At 34.8% G+C, this 24,090-nt stretch overlaps 1 protein-coding gene across 5 annotated transcripts in view; it reads right to left on the reverse strand.

Moving 5' to 3' along the window:
* ARHGAP12 (Rho GTPase activating protein 12) overlaps nt 1-24,090 on the reverse strand; it is a 108,615-nt gene that overhangs the window by 33,448 nt on the left and 51,077 nt on the right. For 2 of the 5 annotated variants that reach the window (XM_059404360.1, XM_059404361.1), the window contains exons 5-8: nt 20,014-20,154; nt 18,789-18,869; nt 7,357-7,482; nt 4,044-4,118 (exon numbers count right to left, since the gene is read on the reverse strand). In XM_059404360.1, coding sequence (XP_059260343.1) covers nt 4,044-4,118; nt 7,357-7,482; nt 18,789-18,869; nt 20,014-20,154 — 423 coding nt within the window. The remainder of the gene's footprint in view (nt 1-4,043; nt 4,119-7,356; nt 7,483-18,788; nt 18,870-20,013; nt 20,155-24,090) is intronic. The other 3 variants (XM_059404364.1, XM_059404363.1, XM_059404365.1) reach the window with 3 other exon arrangements.

The following is a 24,090-nucleotide window of genomic DNA, read 5'->3' on the forward strand; positions in this document are numbered from 1 at the left end:
GGGGAGATGGGTGAAACAGGTGACGGGGATGAAGGAGGACACTTGTAAGGAGCACGAGTGATGTATGGAAGTGCTGAATCACTATACTGCACACCTGAAACTAATATTACACTGTACGTTAACTGCAACTTAAAATAAAAACTTTAAAAAGATAAAATAAAATGCACATCTGCCACAGACACACTGGAACAAACGGAGACCGGGTTCTTAGATCAGTCCACAAAATCCTATTTAACCCACAGTGTGCTCATATTGTACATAAATAGAACAATGAGCTTTTTAAAATATGCTGGGTATTTCAAAAAAGGATTTGAAGGGGCCATGAAAAATAACAATAATGCATCTGAAAACTGCAAATGAAACCAAAAAAATAAACATGTTTAAAATTTATGTTAAGGGATGAAATTTTAAATCTGGCTTGATTAGAAGAGATTACATGAAAACATCATGCTAAATGAACAAAGTCTGTCAAAAAAGACTACATATTATAGGATTCTATTCTTGTGAAATGTGTAGAACAGGCAAATCTAGTGAGACAGAAAGTAGATTCCTGGTTGTTCAGGGCTTGGTGAGACATGGAGGTTAGACAGGTGATACCAAATAGAATGTGGCTTCTTCCTGAGGCGATGAAAGTGTTCTAAAATTGACCGTGATGATGGCTGCACATATCTGAATATACCAACAACCATTTAACTGTATACTTATGTGGGTAAATCATACATTTTAAGAATTACATTTCAATAAAGATTTTCATAAAAACAAAACAGAAAAGACTGAAGAGGCAGATGGGCAATCTGCAGAGATTTTAAGATGGCATCAGATAGCTAACACGGATTACACTATTTTTTTTTTTTAGGATTTTATTTATTTATTTGTCAGAGAGAGAGCGAGCGAGAGCGAGCACAGGCAGACAGAGTGGAAGGCAGAGTCAGAGGGAGAAGCAGGCTCCCCGCGGAGCAAGGAGCCCGATGTGGGACTCGATCCCAAGACGCTGGGATCATGACCTGAGCCGAAGGCAGCTGCTCAACCAACTGAGCCACCCAGGCGTCCCAACACTATTTTTTTTTTTTAAATGACAGCCTTTTTGGATTTTTTTTTTTTAAGATTGTATTTATTTATTTGACAGAGAGACCACAAGCAGGCAGAGAGGCAGGAGGAAGCAGGCTCCCCACTGAGCAGAGCGCCCGATGTGGATGCGGGGCTCAATCCCAGGACCCTGAGATCATGACCTGAGCCGAAGGCAGAGGCTTTAACCCACTGAGCCACCCAGGTGCCCCCAGATTACACTATTTTTATTCCTAAATGTGTAGATTCCTTTTTCTTACCACGAAGGCTTAGGATCTTAACGCACAAAGAGGGAAAAGATATCTCCTTGTATGAACTGGGTAAGAGTGAGAAAAACAGGTGAGACTCAGGGGAAACACAGTACAGAGGGAGCAGAGGGCCAAGAGAGGGAAAAGTCAAAGAGGGAAAAAGCCTCAGCATGGAGGGGCAAGACAGCAGGGAAGAGGTGCCCTCTGCAGTGGAAAAGCAGAGTTGTATGTTTATGTGAAAAAAAGAATGGACTCAGTTAGAATGAACAAAAGCTGTTTCATCTTTCACTCTAAGACAAAAGAATCAAAGATACTGGTTAGGCAGTTCCGTGTGGTGGCCAGCAGGGGGTATCGTGAATCCAGGATGGTCCAGTTACTGTCAAATTTGAGAAAAGGGGTAGATGGTTTGGGAAATAATTTGCAAACTGTCTTTTTAACTCCATGTGGAACAGTTGCAAATTCATGTTTCTAGGCTAACCTAGAGATTCCTTTTAACCTAAATGTAAATAATTTATAAAAGTTTTCCTTAGCAATTACGTATTACCCATATTTAAAATACATTGGAGAGGGTTTCTTCTTTTTTCTAGATGCACTGATAGAGTATTGCAGTAATACCACCTTAGACGGATACAACAATTGTTGACAGCACCACTAAAATCATGTTCACTTTTATGTTTAATGTTTTTGTACCCAAAACAGTATTAAATAATGCAAAAGACAAAAAAGAGAAAAAGAGTCACTATCTATCCTTTAGTAGGAGTTTAAAGCCTTCGGAGGGAGGAGTCCCTGAGGTAACATTTATAAACACTATCTAATAAGTGACTTAGAAACATAGGAAAAGGGGGCGCCTGGATGGTTCTGTGGGTTAAGCCTCTGCCTTCAGCTCGGGTCATGATCTCAGGGTCCTGGGATGGAGCCCTGGCATTGGGCTCTCTGCTCGGCAGGGAGCCTGCTTCCCCATCCCCCTCTGCCTGCCTCTCTGTCTACTTGTGATCTCTCTGTTAAATAAACAAATAAAATCTTAAAAAAAAAAAAAGAAATTCAGGAAAATAAGAAGAGATCATTATTATGCTAAGGTTAGTCTGGCAAGGCCTCTTAAAGAATCAGTCTTAAAAACTTTTCTAACTTTGGGGTACCTTGGTGCCTCAGTCAGTTAAATGTCTGCCTTCAGCTCAGGTCCTCATCCCAGGGTCCTGGGATAGGGCCCTGCATTAGGCTCTCTGCTTAATGGGGGGCCTACTTCTCCCTCTTCGTCTCCCTCTCCCTACTGCTCCCTCTTGCTTGTGCTCTGTGTCGAATATTAATGAAATCTTTTTTTAAAAATTTTTTTCTGAGTTTAAGTGTAAAAAGCCAAGGACAATTGTAGGCAGGGGGAACTCCCTGAGCAATGTCAGAAGGAAATGTGTAAAACATGTGATATGAACCATAAAAGATCTGATTCTGTTAGGGAAAGGACAGAGAGAAAATTCAAATGACTTTTGTGAAAAACTTTGCCTCTAAAAAAATCAGAAGTATCCCATAAACAACTCTATTACAGTTTTACAAAATAAGGAAGTAACAATAAAAGTTTGTCTTTTAAAAAGCTTTAAAAGTTTCATTTATTCATTCAATATTTACTGAACAGCTAACATATGGTACACAGTAGTTATGGAGCTTATTCCTGCTCTAATGAAACTTTTCTTTTTCTAGTAGGGAAGACTGACACAAATAGAGGGTTTGAGGTTTCCACAAGAAATAAAAAATGAAAAGTCCTATTCTACTTAATAGAATCAAGTAACATATAATTATATGCTACAAAGAGCATTACAGAGAAAACTGACCAAATCTAGAAGATTCGAATAAAATTCTCTGGGAAAGCTAAGTCTGCACCGAACTCTAATGAACGAACAGAAGTTAACAGGCAAAGATGTGGGAGAGAAATGGTTCAGTGGATAGAAGAATGCCATGTGCCAGGACCTTGAGCTGAAAAGTAGGCTCTTTTGAGGAAAGAGATACAGTGTGGCTGGAAGAAAACAAGCAGGGAGGCAAGAAGAGGACACAAGTAGGAAGTGAGGCTGGAGAGGCAGTCAAGAGCCAGCGCTTGCTCAGTCTTACAGTCCTCATTAAAAATTCTGGCCTTCATTCTGAAGGAGAAGGAAAGCCACTGAGGGGGTATAGCAGAATCAGCCAACTATAGGAAAGACGCAAGGGACTACAAAGATACCAATCAAGTAACTTTCACCCAAGTTAAACCAGGTTTCTAAAGTCAACTGGAGATTTTCAGTTTAGGGCAAACTTACAGCTGAGCTACAGATCTCTAATATCCACCTGGCATGGACTGGGTACTGTTATTTTAAAGTACAGAACAAAAGTGGTGCCTGTGGTCATTAAGAAGGAGGGAAACTGCTTACCTTTGGACTGCGGGCCTGAGGAAAAAAGATTAAAGTAGAATATGATAGCATTTTCCAGGGATTTTATGTTTATTTTTAAAAACCAAACATGAATGTCACTTGCAAATATGGTATATAAATTAATCACAGAGATACCTTATTTTGCATAAAAAGGGGCTTTTAAGTCTCTAAAACTGATTAAATTCTTAATTTAAACCTATCTTAATGGTTATTATCTGGAAAACCAATGAAAGTTAATAGAAGCCCAAGAAATAGTTATACGTTACATTTACAGAAAATTAACTTATTGAAACTGATTGAAATAACTGGACTATATTATACTATAGGCTATCATACTAACTGTATCTTGGTGCTTTGGTGAAGAGGGAGAAGACTCATTTTCAGGAAAGCAGGGTTTTGAGGCAGTTGGAGATTCCTACAAGAAATAAGTAATGAAAAATGTTACTCTATTTTATATCATTATAGTTCTCCCTCTATTCACAGTGGGAGAGCTTAATAAGGGAAGCTCCGAAATTTTTTTCCCTAATTATTTCCTTTCAATATTCAGCTCTGAAACTATTATGGTACGGATTTGCAAACTACAGTTGTCTGAAGGTTTATGAAATATGGTGTATTTTACACTCATTATAGTTTAATTTAAATACTGCATACAGAATTACTCAACAAAAATAAGGCATGTTGCCTTAAAACCATGACGTTTTATCCTTGAACTGACATTTAAATGGGTAAAATCTAAACATGCAGGGATAAAAATGTAATATCACCATACGAACTGGGCTCTTAGTGTACCATGAACACCAGGGACTAGGTAAGCCAACAGCCACAGGAATGACAGGCAACCGCCAGAAAGAGAACTTCATTTAAGTCAATGGCTACGTAAGACACTTAATTAAACTGCTATTAATATTTAAAGTAATTTACAGGTAACTTTCCAATTATTAGAAAAAATGAGATTTTTTTCAAATGCAAAGAAGAAAATTTAATAAGTCACCAGAAAAAAAAATCTTTTAACACCTAAGCCTACAAAAATATATAATAGGAGCAAATTAATAATGTGTTTTTTAAAAGCAATTCTACTTTGTCAGTATTAAAACACACTATGTGATTTCTACCTCAGGTGTTTATAAGATTCATTATAGAGGACAAGACTGAAAAAACACATTTTTGGCACCAACAGCCAAATCTTTTCTATTCCCCTAAATGCTTTGCATAATCTCATGAAAAGAGAATTAGAACAATCATAGGCCAACACCTCTTATTTTCTTATAAAACCAAATAATGTCTTTGCATATTCATCTCTACATTTTTATCAATCTACTTTACCATACTTATGAAACTGGACATGGTACTGTTAACAAATCTGGATATTCATATTATATCACGATATACAAGCCATTAACACATCCATTCACTTGGAAAAAATAAGTCTTCAGGTTTATACCATATAAAATTTGTAAACACAAAAACTAGATAGTAGTGCAAGTTTACTGGGAAATCCTTGAAGGTAAAACCTTACAAATCAAACATCCAAGGCCTATACTACTAGTGAAGAAAACATTAAAATGATATCAAATCATATCTTTGCCAAAAAAATTACACATAATATCCAAATCTAGTATACCCTCATTTTAAGTATTTTTTTTCTGACCACTTCAGATGTTTCACTTTTTAATTTCTTGACTTCTAAAAGTGCCTAATATTAAATGTTTGGAAAAAAGATAATGACCCACAAAGTAGAAAATAAGTGAATGGTAATCACAATTTATTTTTCATGGGATCATCAGTCCTACAGAAATAAAAACCACAGCAAATAGAGAATAATGTATATTCAATAATTATAATTACTATAAACAATGATTTTACACATATATTTATATATATTTATAAATGTATATGGATATATATCTTAAATGCCTACAACTAGCAGATTTTAGTAAAAACAATACCTAGGCAGAAACAGACGCACCCACACATCTACACACACACACACACACACACACACACACAGATACACACATCTACCTCCTCCAGTGTAGTCTGACAACTGAATTAGGACTTAGATAATCAGTTTGTTACATAGTAATAGGCTTATTACATTTCAAGTCACAAACCCTTTAACCTTTACCATACATTAGTCAGCGAGTTTGTTCAGGTACAGTCCTTCTTTCATACCTCAGATCTTAAAAACATATACAGTAGGTGGTGATAATAAACAGGTTAAGGCGCAGGTTTAAAAAAGAAAAAGAAAAAAGATATTTCTACCAAAAATAAGTAAATCTCTGTTCTCAAGAAAATCATGCTCCCATAACTCTGACTCAGATTGAAAAAAAAAAAAAGAAGTCATGAGAACTTCAGGTAACTTATTCTAATAACACACTGAAAATAAATCTCAAAAAAGATTTTAAAAGAGTAAGAAATTTTAAGTCTACATCAGCAAAATAATCATCCTTTTTGTTCCAAAATGAAGAGGCAGTGGAATTGGAATGGCTTTTGCATTAGAACATTATATAGGACATTTACAAGCCTGCGTGCACTGAATTGTTAATTTTGTTCTTGGAGTTAAATGAATTTTCTGTTAAAATCTCTAGGAATCTTAGCTACTCATGTTATTCTTAATGCTAAAATATTTTCAAGTTTTCTTCAATGTCAGATTCCAGACTTTCTTTTCTTTGATATGCCCTCTACGTTCAAATCACAAAATATCCTTACAAAATATAAATTACAAACTGGTCTACTACTTGCATTGTGGTTCTATTAGTCTATCTCATATGTGTAGACTGTTTCTACAGCTGTGCAAAAAGTCTTCCATTTAATTTCACGAAAACCAACATTATAGTCACTAAAAAACAAAACAAACTTGTTTTGACTGATGTGAGATAATTTGCAAAGGAATTTATAACTCAAAGTACCCAAACACAGAGAAATATGCCCTAAGAAAGTTCATTCTGTTTTCACTAACACCTGAAAAATGCAAGAAACCTACTCATTATGCCAGAAGAGAAGTCTGATGGTAAAAAAGAGTCCCCAGTGACAGATATCTTTTTAAAATATACTTTTTACAGTGTTGCCACCGCCCTCAAAGTTTTTACATATTAGTATGGCTAATGTTCTACAAATTCATACAAATTTCCTACTCCATCCCCCAAAATGAAGCTACAACATAAAGAAAAAACTCACAAGGAAGGTAAAAACTTTATGGGTTTTCCATTCTGATCTTTGCATCAAAATCTATCTCTTATTTGAAACAGAGAACATTCCTTCTCAGATTCATAAAAGAAGTCCTTTGTGCAGAGAACAATTAAGGAAACAGAGGATTGGGATTCCAATTCTCCCACGGGATGAAGAAATTAATTAAATATCTTTATTATTAAAACCTCCCAGAGGCCAAACAACTACAGATACAGAACTTTAAAACAGGGTTATCAAAAATATCTATCACCAGCTAGGCTCAAACATATACATTATCAAACCACAGATGAGTCAGTCCACTGTGCAAAACTCAATGAACTACAAAACCAAAACCCATTCCAGGACAAACTGATGCTACACACAATAAAAGAATTGTTACCAAAGTACGGGATGCAGCTAAGAAAAAAATAAAAGAATAAAAAGAACTTCCGATATTCTTAAAAAATTTTCTCACAAAGACCTACCTTGTCATTGGTGTCCAACACAATGGTGCTATGTCTCCACTTTGTTAATACAATTGGTTCTTGCAGCCGCCTGTCCAAGCTTCTACTTTTAATTATTTCTCTTTGCTGCTGGGATGAAGCATTATACTTTAAAAAAAAAAAAAATTACACCTTATAAATAATAGAAACGAAAGTGGAATCTAACTATGACATACGATGTTCTGCAAAGTTCATCACAGGAATTTTTCTGGCCTTGGTATTTTCATCTTTGACCACACTGTGCCCCAACTGAGATGATCAAAGATTTTGGTGTTTGAGAGACCCAGTTAACATAACTTTGGCAAAATATTTAGTCTCCCTATACCTCAGTTTCCTCAACTGTAAAACAGACATAACAGAAAAATCCTTTCATTCACAGATGTATTAATAACTGATAATAACATATTAATAACATAATAATTAAGCAGTATAAAAATGCCAATACTGCCCTAATAGTAGGTTCTCAATAGAATATTAATTACCGTAATTTCTAAAATTGGACAAACTTTTTTTAAGGTTCCTTCTACCTTGAAAATCTACATGAGTTCAATTTTTGGTTTAGGTTTTAAAAATGATGATTACATATACAACAGCATCTTCACTTATTTAAAGGGTTGGTTGTTTTTGGTTTTGCTTTCATTTATAGGCCAAACACACCATTACTTGTTTCTCTGAAGTTGTAAAACATAATCATGTCTGAAGGTAGAGATAGTACTAGTTTGAAAAACCAATCCTGAATATATCAGTTGTGTACAAAGAATAGATAATAACTGCCCCCGAAAATAACATATAAAATTAAGAACACATTATCAATAAGGTATTAAATCATACATTTGAAATTCAAGTAGACCACCAAGCACAAACATTTCAGCAATCTGAGATTTAACAGTTATGCTGTTCTATACAGCCAATTTTAATAAATTATAAATAAAATAATATTAAATGACAAAAGAAAATTAAAGGCTCTATTCTTCTGAAAGCAAAGGATACCTAATACCTATCTACCTCTCCCACTCCTAAAACGCCCAGTAAATCTTAAAATTTTAATGATTCATGGGGCACCTGGGTGGCTCAGTGGGTTAAAGCCTCTACCTTCAGCTCCGGTCATGATCCCAGGGTCCTGGGATCAAGCCCCACATCAGGCTCTCTGCTCAGCAGGGAGCCTGGTCCCCCCCCCCCCACTCTCTCCCTCTCTCTCGGCCTGCCTCTCTGCCTACTTGTGATTTCTGTCTGTCAAATATATAAATAAAATCTTTTTTAAAAATTTAATGATTCATTATACTTTCAGTAAAATTATAAGAATGTTTTTAATATTAAAAAATTCTTCCAACATCTTTCTCTACAATATGCCATTTCTTTACTTCCCAAAATGAGCCTACACACAAACTCCAACTATCTCCCAAATCTGTTACTTCATTCTTCACATTAAAATTTGCCAATGCAAGGCAATCACATATGGCATCTGCTTTTAAATCACTGCTGCTTAACAAATAGCAATCTAAAAATTTGTCACAGAAGTTCACAGAGGGATCATTTCTAGGAAGAACAAAGATGAAACTTAAAGGCTATCCCCCAAAAAATTCACTGTCAGAAATCTCTAAGAAAAGAGACCTAAACAGAGCTATACTTTCAACAGAATCATTAGCAATAATTAAAATGTACAGTTGTGTAAAAGCATGTGCATGAACTTTAACAGATACAACTACCTTAGCTTATGAGCTTTGTAACTAACTACTTCAATTGTTTAGAAATCCTTTCAATAAGGCAACAAAAATAATGTGAAACTAAACTGGGCAATAATCACAACTAATCACAACTGTAAATGTGCTGGTAGTTTTACCAGGCAACAGTATGTTCACAAAAACAAAACATAAATAAAATGTCAGATATAAAATATAGTCTAGTTAACAAGATGGCTAAGTTTAAAACTTTCTAATCCCCCTGCAAAGAAACCAAACTTTTCTAATCCCTTTACAAATACCTTTTTTAAGAATTTTAGAAGAAAACATATACAAAAGAATAAGGACTATAATGAAAACCCACCAACAAGGTTTAACATATCTAATATGAAACAATAGCTTTAGGTAACTAATATTAATTAATTAATTAAAATAAAAAGAGGGGCACCTGGGTGGCTCAGTGGGTTAAAGCCTCTGCCTTCAGCTCAAGTCATGATCCCAGGGTCCTGGGACTGAGCCATGTATCAGGTTCTCTGCTCAGCAGGGAGCCTGCTTTCCCTCCCCCCATCCCTGCCTGTCTCTCTGCCTACTTGTGATCTCTCTCTGTCAAATAAGTAATAAAATCTTAAAAAAAAAAAAAACACAGACATACTAGATCCCTTCTGAATACATCTTCCAGATTCCATTCCTCCCCCTCTTTCCCCAGCAGCACCATACAACTCAGTGGTCATCACTGTAATCACACTTTGATACATACTTATTTATCTATAAATACACATACTTGTGGAGTTTTAAAAGTTATATAAATGGAGTCCTACCACATGCATCATTTTTCAACTTGCTTCTTGCATTCAATAAGTTTATTAAAAAACATTCCATGCTGATGAGTATGCAGTTCTAACTCATATTTTCACTGCTATATATATTACATTGTAGATAGATGTAATTTAATAATTTTGCTATAAATGGACATGTATAAGGTGGGAGTACTAATTTACATTTCTACCAGCAGAACAGATTGGTTTGCACAACCCTAGTTGGTACTGTTGAATTTATATGCATTCGGGTATATAAAATCTTAAGTACACACACACATTAAAAAAAAAAAAATGTGAGAAGTGAAATGTTAGCTCGTTGTTTTAATTTACATTTTCTGATTACCTGTAAATTTGTACATCTTCTCACATACTTATTTCATGTATTTCCTCTTCTGATTATTGCTTAGTCATGTTTTTTACACAATTTCAACTGGGCTTTCTTCTAGTCTTACAGAAAGGACCAGGAAGTTCTTAATGTATTTTAACTTCAAAGCCTTTTTGTAAGCTACATGAGTTAAATATACCTTTTCCTAGTCTATAGCTCAGCTTTTCCCCTTTGTGATGGTACTTTTTATATTAGAAAGTGTTTTTTTTTTAATTTGATGTAATCACATCTGTCAATCTTTCCTTTTATAGTTTTTCCTGATTATAGTTTTAAGAAATCCTTCCCACTCTGAAGTCAAAGATATTTTTTATATATCCTTCTGTAAACATTAAAGTTTGCTTATTACATTTGTATCTCTCATCTACCTGGAATTAATCATTAAGGTGAAGTGAGGTCAAGAGCTACACTTCATTTTTTTCACATGAATAATAAATAATCTTAGCAACATTAATTGCAAACTCCAGACTCCATGCTTAACCCACTGATATGTAATGCTACATGTGAGCTTTTTACTCTGGTTTATTTCTCAACTAGTTTCTCTGTATGTCTGCTCTTACTATGCCATCTTAATCACCATAGCAAGAACCTCACCCCACACACACCCCACACACACCCCACCTGCCATTTTCAGGAATACTTTATTTCTTCATAGACCTTTGTTTGAAAATAAAATTAGCATCGGTTCTCAAAAACATGGAGAGGGAGAAAGTAAATGGAAAGGCAGTGAATTTATAGATTAATGCGGACACTGTTATAACACTGAGCCTCCCAATCCAAGATCATAATGGTATATCGCACCATTATTCAGGTTTTACATACTTCAATTCTGCTCTGAAATTTTCTTAAGATCTTACAAACCGGCGTACCTGGGTGGCTCAGTCGGTTAAGTACTGGCCTTCAGTTCATGATTTCAGGATCCTTGATCAGGGGGAGTCTGCTTCTCTCTCTCCTTCTGCCCCTCACCCCACTCATGCTCGCAAGCATGAGCTCGCTCTCTCTTGCTAATAAATAAAATTTTTGGAAAAAAAAAAGATCTTACAAACCTTTAACAGGCATATTCTTAGTTATACCTCTTCCTGTTGCTACTCCTGGTAATGAAAAGGGGATCTTTATTTCTGTCACAGCTCAAATCTGACTTTTTACTAGAGAGATGGGTAGTTTTGGGGTTTTTTAAAACATTTTATTTATTTGAGAGAGAGAAAGAGTGAGTGAAAAAGAGAGCACAAGCCAAGCAGAGAGGCAGAGAGAGAAGCAAACACCCCACTGAGCAGGGAGCCCAACATGCGGCTTGATCCCAGAACCTTGGGATCACGATCTGAGCTGAAAGCAGACACTTAAACGACTAAGCCACCCACGCACCCCAAGAAATGGGTAGTTTTTATGTTGATTTTATATCCAGCAAATCAACAGCTTCGAGTATGTAAATTCTCTTCATTTTTCTAATAATTAAAACAACTGCACCTTTCCTCTCGACTTGACTTTATTGTTGAACAGAAGCAGTGATTTTAAAAAGTTCAAATCTAGTTTCTAATTCTAATGAGAAAGCTCCTATAATCCCACAAGTATGGGATTTAAGTATGAAATTTACTGTAGATCTGACAAATAACCTTTAGCATGATATAATATCACATTACATTTGAAGTAATTTTCTTATGGAAGCAAATTGTTGGGTCATGGTTTTTTATTGTTTCTGAAAAATTTTTAACAGGTGTGTTTAGACCATTTATATTTAATGTAATTATATATGTTAGGATTCAAGTTTGCCATTTTGTTTTCTAACCTATTATTCATTTGAGTTTCTCTTTTCCTGCCTTCTGTGGGCTATTTGAAAAGTTTTTACTATTATAGTTTATCTATGGTTTCTTGAGTCTTTCGTTGGCTTGTTAGTACTTATTCTAGGGATTAAATTCACATGATTAATTTACCACAGTCTACTACTATCAATATTTCACTATTTCAAGTGAAATGCAGAAATCTTACCAACAATTATATTACTCTCCCCTCTTTATGGTATACAGCTGTTGTAAGTATCATCTCTACCTACAGTGAGTTATTTCAGAAATGTTTCGATTTTTGTTTTGAATGTCAAACATAATTTTTAAAACTAAGACAAGTGTCCTCAGATATTCACCCTTTCCATTGTACTTTCTTCATTCCTAATGTCTTCTTATCATTTCTCTCCTGTGTGAAGGACTTCCTACGGCAAGTCTTTGAAAATATGATGCTGGTAATAAATCTCTTAGTTTACTTTCATTTGAGAAGGTCTTTATTTACTTTCATTCCTGAAGGACATTTTTGTTGGATGTAAAATTATAGGTTTAGAGTTTTTTCTTTCAGCGTTTGAAAAATGTTATACCACTTCCTTCTGGCTTCATGGTTTCTAGTAAGACATCCACTGCATTCAAATCATTATCACCCTATAGGTACTTTCAAGATAGCTGCTTTCAAGATTATTTAGGAGGGAATGAAAGGGGAAGTGTTTACTTCTCAGAAAACTGACTACTATGTGTCAAGATGTGGATTTCTTTAGGTCTATCCTGTTTTTTAGGTGTTGCTCAACTTCTTGATTTCTGTTGGTCTTTTACCAAATTTGGGATGTTTTCAAACATTGTTTTCTGCAAATATTTTTCAACCTCACACTCTTTCTTCTCTTCCTCTAAGAACTCCAATGAAATGTTAGATCTTCTGTATTTTCCCAAAGATCTCTGAGGCTCTATTCATTTTTAAATTTTTAATTAAATTTTTAATGTTTAATTATAATTTTTGCTGCACATGCCCATTTCAATACTATACTTTGTGATACATTTACTAACAAATCATCAGGGAAAGCAAGTCATTATGACTGAACTCAGGTAACAGCAGAATATACCCCCACACACAGTGGAAGGCCTCTACAAAGGTAAACATCAAAGAGCACTTCTACTGGAATGGCTAAAGAATGAACCCAATGATGCAATCTACCACTGCTGGAAATCTGGTGATTTACCCTTTGATAGCTGTTATAATTGTCTCCCTATATTGAAGTTCTGCACATCCAGGAAAATCTGTCAACATATATATTTAATTTATCCTGGTCAGTATTTAAATTTTTTTGTTATTTATTTATTTGATAGACAGAGATCACAAGTAGGCAGAGAGGCAGGCAGAGAGAGAGAGAGAGAGAAAGAGAGAGGAGGAAGCAGGCTCCCTGCTGAGCAAAGAGCCCGACTCAGGGCTCAATCCCAGAACCCTGGGATCATGACCTGAGCCAAAGGCAGAGGCTTTAACCCACTGAGTCACCCAGGTGCCTATCCTGGTCAGTATTTAAGGCATATTTTCAAGTTATACCCTCATGCCTTCTTTTGATTTTAGAAAATTCCTAGAAATTATTAGAAATTAGATATTATTTCCCCATCTTTCCTTCATTCTTCTCTTCTGGAACTCCTAGTTTATGAATACAGGAAACTTCCCACCCATCTTCCATTTCTTTTAACTATGCTTTAGTATTAGTTATCTTTCTGCCCTTCTGTCTATAGTTTACACTACTGACTATACTTGTTAATTCCAATGACTAGCTTTTTCATCTGAAATATTTCTATTTTTTATCATAGTCCCCTATTCAGATATCACTCATTTTTATTTTTCATAATTTCTTGTACTTTTTATTTTTCATTTTATTTTTTTGAGTGCGCAGCAAAGCAAAGTTTACTGAGTGATAGCACAAAGCTTCCAAAGAGGGAGGGGACCAAAAAGAGTTGCCCTTCTTGTTCTTTCTAAATGAAAGCCTTTATTTAACTCCAGACACCTACAACATTATTTAAAGTCTATATTAAGTTATTAACAAAATTAATTTCAACTGGAGTACAATGTTCTGATTCTTAGATTTTTTTCGTGTTTATATTAGCATTGGTTTCTTCATATGTTTTATGTGGAATTTTGAATACCAGACTCATTTTGGGTGGGAGACATTTTGTTTTGTTCTCTTTTCTTTTTTTTTTTTTTAATAAAGATTATTTATTTATTTATTTGACAGAGAGAGAGAGATCACAGGTAGAGAGGCTGGCAGAGAGAGTGAGAGCGAGAGAGAGAGAGAGAGAGAAGCAGGCTCCCTGCTGAGCAGAGAGCCCGATGTGGGACTCGATCCCAGGACCCTGAGATCATGACCTGAGCCGAAGGCAGCAGCTTAACCCACTGAGCCACCCAGGTGTCCCTTTTGTTCTCTTTTCATTCATCCTTATCGCCTCCCCTCCCCCCACCCGAGTGCTTCCTCTAGTCTTGTTTTATGGTTCCCTTCACCTATACCCAATCTACAGCCAGGTATGCATAAATGTATATGTGTACATATTTTGTCTCACTTAGCTGTCATATATGTACATGCTTCTGCTTTCCAGATTTATAGCAAACTCCTTGAGGATAAAGACCAAGCCCTGTGCATCTGCATTCATGATAATATCTATACAATGCTGACCACCAAAGATGTACTCAAAAAACAAACGCTAAGTTTCTAATATCTGCACTGGGAGTTACAAAACCCTCTGAGAGACTTATTTTGGACTTACTAAGTAGAGGTTCTAAAACATTTTGCCTTATTTCCTCATTCCCACTATACCCAAATCCAACCTTCTCCTCACATTCATTTTAATTAGAAATTCAAAAAACTACCCATTCTGCTTTTATCCTAAGTGGCAAATCGTGGCCAAAAATGAGATAATACCACTAAATGGCTCAACAATGATCACAATCAACACCCATTTCCACTGTCGTGGAACTACCCTGAAAGGTTTTCATATGACTCAGTCCCTTCCCTTTCTTCTTTCTTTCACCCAGGACATCTCCACAAGTAGGTATTTTAATGTTGAACCTATAAGTTTTCTGACCAGGGAGAGTATAGGAGTTAATAAAAAAACAAATAGAATATTAAGCTATACATTAAGTATAGATTTCAAATTACTCCTTGTATTGGGTCATCTGGGAAGCCTCGTCTTTCAGTGGACCCCGACCTGGGACAAATGACTCAAAAGAAGTCTTATGTTCGATTCCATTACTCCAGGCAATTAGAAACTACTATGAAGGAAGATGCAATACAACAAAAGATTCCTCTATAACACAAATGGTGAGGAACTGACAGGAGCGACAACTGGAATTTGTCAACTGTTAGAAAAATGTAATATGTTTAAATTATGTAATTATTATATTAATAAAATATTTTTCTATAGTCTAAATCATTTTCAGTGACTTAAGCCTTCAGCAGATATATCTTTTGGTATCTTTTTTTAAGATTTTATTTGTCAGAGAAAGAGAGCACACAAGCAGGCAGAATGGCAGGCAGAGGTGGAAAGAGAAGCAGGCTCCCTGCCGAGCAAGGAGCATGATGCGGGGGTCAATCCTTGGACCCCAGGATCATGACCTGAGCTGAAGGCAGTGGCTTAACCGACTGAGCAATCCAGAAGTCCCTCCTTTGGTATCTTTAAGTCGAAATCAGATTTCATATTTTATAAGCCCAATAGCTCCATCAATGTCACACAGTTTTCAATATTGAACAGTTATATACCAAAAACATACTCCTTTCCCAGCACATAGGTATTACGTATATAAGATTTTTCTTTCCAATTTAATCACTAAATAGGATTTTATTTGTAAATGGTACTGGTTTTGAAAAATAAGAGCTGATGTATTCTATTTCTTCCCAGTATATTTACAAATAAAAATATTGTTAATCTTATTACATATATCTTTTCTCCTAAAAGTTGATAATAATCATATTAAACTTGGAATATTATTTCCCACTAAAACATTTTATTAAAGGACAATTAAATTAGGGAAATTTAGGCCATTTCATATCTAATTCTTTGTAAAACAATCAACCTCCTCCCCAAAAAACCACAATGAAACAAAGCTAAACAAACATCTCACAAACAAAAAAACCCTAAATGTTACTACAGTATTATTCAACTGCTATTCTCTAGTTTATAAAATACTATAGGATTCCAAGGGGTTGGTACAACTTCAAAGTTTAAAAGGTAAATATGGTTTTATCTGAAGAATCAGATTCCAAAAGTACTAATTAGTGACGAAAATGGAAAAAAAAAACCATGAATGTTTTACTGAACTCTATTTCATAATTTTAAAGAGTGATAATAGAAAACTTCTATCCCTGAAATATGTGAGGAGCGATTTATGGCATTTTAAGTATATTTTTATTTGGATCTTTACTCATTCTCAGTATTATTTTAGATATATATTTTTAGAAATATATATATTTAAATATATGTATATTTAGATAGATATTATCTATGGTTAATTTTAAATAAAAACCATGTGATAGGGCACCTTGGTGGCTCAGTTAAGCATCTGCCTTCAACTCAGGTCATGATCCCAAGGTCCTGGGATCAAGCCCCACATCAGGCCCTCTGCTCAGTGGGAGCCTGCTTCTCCCTTTCCCTCTGCCTGCCACTCGCCCTGCATGTGCTCTCTATCAAATAAATAAATAAAATTTCAAAAAAAAAAAAAAAAAACCAGAATGTGACATAACCATGAAGACAATAGAAAGATCAGTAGTTGCCAGGGGCTGAGGGAGGTAGTGAACAGAGGATTTTTAGGGCATTGAAAATACTTGGTATGATATTATAAGGAAAGACATATCAGTATACTTTTGTCTAAATCCACAGAATATACAACACCAAGAATGAACTCTAAGGTAGACTATGGACTTCAGGTGATTATGATTTGTCAATGCAGGTTCATCCTTAGTAAAGAATATACTACCCTGGGGAGTGATGTTGATAATGAGGGAGGTTGCACATGTGCAGGAACCAAAGATATATGAGAAATCTCTATACCTTCCTCTCACTTTTATTGTAAACCTCTAACTGTTCTAAAAAAATTAAGCCTTAAAAAAAGAAAGCCCACAATGTGATAATATCTTCATAATTCTTTGTATGTTGAGTTCTGAAATTAAAATATAGAAATTATCATCATTATCATTAATGTTATGTTGCAAACAGCATTATTTTCAAAAAACAATCCTATTGTCTATATGTAAATTTTAATACAACCTCTCATTTTGAAAGTATTAAAAAATGGTTAAAAATAGTTTCTTCTGCTGAGCTGTATTTTACTTGTATAAAATACATGCTAAAATACATGTAAAATACATAAATACAAATGCTTATTTGAAGATCTGACAAGGTTGTTGTTTTGTTTTGTTGTTTCTTTTGTTTTTTAAAGACTATTTATTTATTTATTTATTTGACAGACAGAGATCACACGTAGGCAGAGAGGCAGGCAGAGAGAGGAAGGGAAGCAGGATCCCTGCCAAGCAGAGAGCCCGATGAAGGGCTCTATCCCAGGACCCTGGGATCATGACCTGAGCCAAAAGCAGAGGCTTTAACCCACTGAGCCACCCAGGTGCCCCCTAACAAGGTTTTTTTTAACACAAGAAAATTCTGGGGCTGTACCTGATAGCTAAATTAACTAAAAGAATTATTATTTCCTTTATTCTCACCCCTCTCCCCCAAACCCTGAGTCAAGTTTGCATTATAGCCCTACATCGTTCCTTGATATCTAGGCATTTTAAAAGCTGTCAGATTTATAATGGAGTTCTTATGCTACTAACTCAAGACAGGTCACAAAGGTGTTCTTAATAATCAAGTGCTCACTGTATAGCTTATTACACTAGTATCAAACCTTATAATTTCATAAAATAGAGGTCAGATAAAATTCACAAAAGAAGAAACCATAATTATTACTACTTTACTAAACAGTGTTTTCCAACCTTCAAGTTATTAACATCTAGTGATTTTTTTCTATATCCATGTATCTTTATAATAACAGCACTTTTCTTTAAATTGATTTTCTTTGGCAAAAAGACAAATTTCTTTAAAAATTAAAGTCTATCTAACACTACAGATAGGTCTGCTAACATTATCATTTTCTAAAACATCAAAATTAACTACCAATTAAAATTTAAACTTTTGCTCAGATATCATTTAAAATTATCTCAATACTAATAGTGTGACAAGCACATGACCACTCTGAAGCCCACGGCCTTAAGATCAACTGAGCCCTGATGTACTCATCTGGAAAAAGACCCAGTGAGACCCTAGAAGATTTTATCAGCACATGCTGCTAATGACGGACACAATTACAACCCATATTCACATACGAGAATAAACTGGAATACTGAGTCACTTTTTTCTCTTAAAAAAAACACAAAAACGATTAAATGTTAAGACCAACCTCAAAAATTCAATATATGCAAGATGACTAGATATAAGATAACCTTATTGGCACTGAAGGAAATTCTTATTTCCAAGAATGATGGAAAAACCAATTTCAACCAAAAGAACTTTTGAATAGAAATTATCAGTATTATATAGCAAAGATCATACACAGCTTAGAATATTTTAGCCAAAGGATTCTCAATGAATTCCAAAAAAAAGTTCTGCTTTTTAAAAGTTGAATAAAAATTTTAAAGTAAATCTGCTGAGACCATTTTCAGATATTATTATATCTACTATTTTAAAATATAAATTCAATGTTAAGGTTTATTACCTTTGGCAATTCCCATTCTGAACGAGATCCATCTGCACTGTAGTAATACTGTCTACCTTGATCATCAACATGCTTGAGCCACTATAAAAACAAAACAGGTGTAAAACACAAAAAACAAAAAAAGTTTTATTTTTTTAATTTAAGTAAAAGTGAGTTTAAGCTTATGCAACTGGAGATATTAGATCTTTTTCTTATGAACTTTATTCTGCATACTCAAGAACACCGCAAAAAAAATTTACAAGCTTATACTAATAGATTTGAATTTTAAGTTTGGTAAAAGTAAATAAACTCAATATTAAATGTGAATTTATTTCCTCTCTCTTTCAGTATCAAGCTAGTTCTAATGTGAAGCACCACTTAACACAAGAAAATATAAAATAAAGACACACAGATATACATATATACTAGACACAGGGTCACTCACTTGAAAACAGGGTTGGGAAAAAAACGAGAGAGTATTTTTTAAATCTTCAAATATAAAACTACTAAACATTGTAAGCCAAACTTCATGTAAAACCCTAGGAATTACCTCCTGTAGCCAACACATTCCTCATTCAATATCATTTAAGTAACACTAATAATAAAACTTCATATGATAAAACATAGGGACTATGAGGGGCAAAAGACTGGAAGTACTGCTAATTTAACATATGATCTTAATTGTGAAATACATGAAAACTAATGTGTCATGTTCGAGTGCGAAGTAATTAAAGCAAGCACAACCAATCAGTTATCTTCTCTGATGATACCAGATGTTAATACATAAAATTTCAATATGCATTCCCAAACTAATTAATCATAAGGTACTAGATTCATGGTTTTTGTTTTACATAACTTGATTATAAAAGAAAAAGGAGTATAGAAAGTGAGGTGGTATATCATAGTGACACATGCTGAGAAAACTATTCCTTAAAAACCATTCATTCCTTGAGAAAAATACAAAATAATATGTTTACTGACGAAGTCTTAACAGAATGACACTCAACAGGTCTACTCTTAAAAAGTTGTCTTAGATGGTTTTGACACCACAAAAATCACTGTAATTATAAGCAATTTAAAACCATGAATCAGTAGTTATATAATGAGATTTCATGTTGTCAGTTGGCATGATTTCAGAATTAAAGAATATTTTCATGTGTTTTTTAAATACTACTAAAACTTCAGAACACGACTATTTTATGTAAGGATTCTGCCCCAAAAAACTAGGTGAGAAAAAATAATGTACCTTTTCATTAGTATAGTCACTGGTATATAAGGTATGCCCACGTTCATCCAACTCTTCTGACCAACCCCTTGGAGGAGAACCACACTGACTATCTGACTGGCTGTAACAAATGCTGTGGTAGTTTTCTTCTGATGAAAGAAGCTATAAATAGTCAGAAACATAAGGATTTTTCTTCTTTGAATATATATATATATATATATATATATATATATATTTACACACACACATATGCAGCCATTGCAAATCTAAACAATAAACTGTAATAGCTATAAGCACACTAAGATATCTTGACTATATCTGAAAATTTAACTCACAAATTGTTAGTCTTTTAAATGGTACAATGTTACATGGTAAGGGGAAATTTATAATAGTTATTTTATCACAATGATGTAACCCTGTAAAAATTCACCATAATAAAATTGAAAACTATGTTTTCAGAATGAGAGATAAAATGCTACCTTCTATTATTTAATTCTGCTTTTGAACTGAAATCAGATTAAAAACTGACAGGAGTATGTATGGATATATACATCCCTGTGTAAGCAAAATACAGGATGACAGTACTTCCTCAGACCGAATTTCTTGAAAATTCTCATGCCTGGCAAACAATAGTGCTCAATAAATAGAATTATTGTTTTTTTAATGTGTGGAACTGGAGGGGGGGTCACTAGTCTTGTAATACTGTATTTTATGTTCTCTCTCATTCATTGCTTTTATTTGGCTAATTTATTTCCTCAATCACATGTTTATTAAAGATAGTTGGAAACTAAACTTCAAAACAGGAAAAATAATATTGAAAAAATTCAAACGATAGAGAGGTGAAAATTCAGTATGAAAATAACTTAGGTATGCTTTACTTTTAAAAGCATGATAAAATCCAGACATACAAGAGAAGCAAATAAGATTGACAAAAGTTAATTTCTGCTTTTTCAAATAGGCACCATAATGTGAGTAAGTAGCAATTTGCTTACTGCACTTAAACTTCATTCATTCATGAATATTTATGTGATTAGAGTTCTTGTAAATGACCCCTCCAGGATCACTTCTAGGTAAAATACTTCCTGCAATTAAATCTGACTCAAACTATATCTTCTATCATCATAATTTGGTCTAAAACACTTAACTGTGTAGATTCTCAATGTTGTAGAAAAAAGAAACATACTAATAGTAACATGTTCACAAAAACTGACATAGACGACTTTACAGGAACCCTGCATAAAGTGACCTATATACATTTTTTAAGAGTAATGTTAAAAATGGAAAACCTATTTTAAAAATCAAGACTTGTTTTTAAATTGAGACCACTTAAGTACAGTACAATAAAATCTTCTAGAAACAGAGAAAAGAAATCTATACAATGGAATATTATTCAGCCATAAAAAAGAACAAAATTTTACCATTTGCAAAAACACAGATGGACATTACGGCCATTATGCTAAGTCAAATACGTCAGAGAAAAACAAATACCATATGATCCCACTTATGTGGAATCTTCAAAACAAAACAGAACAAGCTAACAGATAACAGAGAACAGACTGGTAGTTGCCAGAGGTGAGGGAGAAAGCAGGTTCACCCACTGGGAAAAGGGCTAAAAAGCACAAATTTCCAGTTATAAAATAAATAAGTCATGGGGATATAGATATAAAGTACTGCATGGAAAACACAATAATACTGTATTACATATGTGAAAGTTGCTAAAAGAGTGGATCTTAAAACTTCTCACATGACAAAAAAATTCTTTACTAGACTTAATGTGGTGATCATTTCACAATATACACAAATATAGAATCATCATCATTGTACACCTGAAACTAACAATGCTGTATGTCAATTATGTCTTATAATAGTAAAACTAATTTAGGAAACAAAGTCACTAAATCAATATTTTCATAGACATGACTTTCTAGCTAATGAAATGCTCCCATAATTTCCCAATTTTTGTGCAGTAAGATGTTCCTTTTTTTTTTAATTTTAAAATTCCATTTATTTATTTGGCAGAGAGAGAGAGAGATTTCACAAGTAGGCAGAGAGAAAGGGAAGCAGGCTCCCCGCTGAGCAGAGAGCCCAACACGGGGCTCGATCCCAGGACCTGAGATCATGACCTGAGCTGAAGGCAGTGGCTATACCCACTGAGCCACCCAGGCACCCCAAGATGTTCCTTTTTTGCATGAAGAGAAACATGTATCTCAATATGTTTTATTATTTTATAGAACCGGGGGTACTGGGATGCTTGGATGGCTCAGTCATTTGGGCATCTGCCTTTAACTTGGGTCATGACCCCACCGTCCTAGGATCCCACATCAGGCTCCTTATTCTTTTGGACGCCTGCTTCTTCCTCTACCTCTGCCTGCCTATGCTTGCTCGTGCGTGCACGCGCACTCTCTCTCTCTGACAAATAAATAAATAAATCTTTTTTTTTTTTTTTTTTTAAGGCAGAGGTACCTCTAAAATCTTGATATTTACTACTAGAAATTAGTGGTAATTAAATAAAATTGATTATTTTTGGTAAGCATTCTCTAAATGCTTTCTGTGCTATACTCATAACTCCATTCAACAGGGTACTTGGCTCAGTAATGTTGGGGTATATATTTTGCAGCAAATATAGCCTTATAGAGTGTGCTACAGAGGCGTTCCATTTACAGGACAATGACACGTAGGTACTGAAATGACCACCTGGATTAAAACAATAAAATATTACATAATTTTTTTTACGACTCCTCAAGAAGCAAAAGGCTAAGAAATACTCAGAGGTCAAAAACTAAGTAGAATGTTGGGGCGCCTGGGTGGCTCAGGTGGTTAAGCCGCTGCCTTCAGCTCAGGTCATGATCTCAGGGTCCTGGGATCGAGTCCCACATCGGGCTCTCTGCTCAGCAGGGGGCCTGCTTCCCTTCCTCTCTCTGTGATCTCTTCCCTTCCTCTCTCCTACTGTGATCTCTCTCTGTCAAATAAATAAATAAAATCTTTAAAAAAAAAAAAAAAAAACCTAAGTAGAATGTAATGACCAGCTTTCTCTTTGAAGGCATATGTCAAACCTCACACTAGAACGTTAGTTTTCAAGGCATCAAGTAGTGGGGAACAGGAGTTGAGACTACCAAAAGTACGGAGTATAACCAGATTTCCCCCTGATAAAGACCTGACACCCCAAAGTAGTAACCCTCAGATTACCAGTGAGGCAGAAATAAGTCTTGTCCTTTTATTCCACACAATGGAAATAACAGGAATCTTCCCAGATAAGTGGGGGGAAATGGGAGAATCCCCAACCGCAAACCAGGCTTCACGCAATCTAAATTACTACTACTTGGATGGCCTAAAAAACTAAAGCTGAAAATTCAGTTTCAAATGTTTACAGGATACTACCTTCCTGGCAGAAACAAAAGCAAGTCCTCTGTAACACAACAAGCTTTCAACCCCAGCATTAAAGACTTCCTATATATAAAAATTTCTAAGCACTATATATAGTCACATATTAAAACACACATACAGGGGACACCTGGGCAGCTCAGTCAGTTAAGTGTATGCCTTCAGCTCAGGTCATGTTCCCACAGTCTTGGGATCAAGTTCCACATTGGGCTCCCTGTCAGCAGGAAACATGCTCTTCCCTCTGCCTGCTGCTCCCCCTGCTTGTGTGTTCTCTCTCTTTCCCCCTCTCTGACAAATAAATAAAATCTTTAAAAATAAATAAATAAAACATATGTGGACACGATGTGAAACAAAACACCTTGATTAAGAGTCATCAGAAAAGCAGAATAATTCAACTCTTAAAGACCTTATATACTAGAATTATCATATATATATATATATATATATATATATATATATATGCACGCCCAAGTGGCTCAGGTCACGATCTCAGGGTCCTGGGACTGAGTCCCACATCGGGCTTCCTACTCAGCACGAAGTCTGCTTCTCTCCCTCTGCCCAAAACAGCTCACCCTCTACCCCACTCATGAGCTCTCTTGCTAATAAATAAAATCTTTAAAAATAAATTAAATTAAATTAAATACAAAATAACACTAAAGAAAGATATGAAATACATTATCCTTCACTGTGTCTTTCAGTGCAGGAAAAAAAAACTAT

Source organism: Mustela nigripes, chromosome 6 (genome assembly GCF_022355385.1).
Source record: "Mustela nigripes isolate SB6536 chromosome 6, MUSNIG.SB6536, whole genome shotgun sequence".
Taxonomy (NCBI): domain Eukaryota; kingdom Metazoa; phylum Chordata; class Mammalia; order Carnivora; family Mustelidae; genus Mustela; species Mustela nigripes.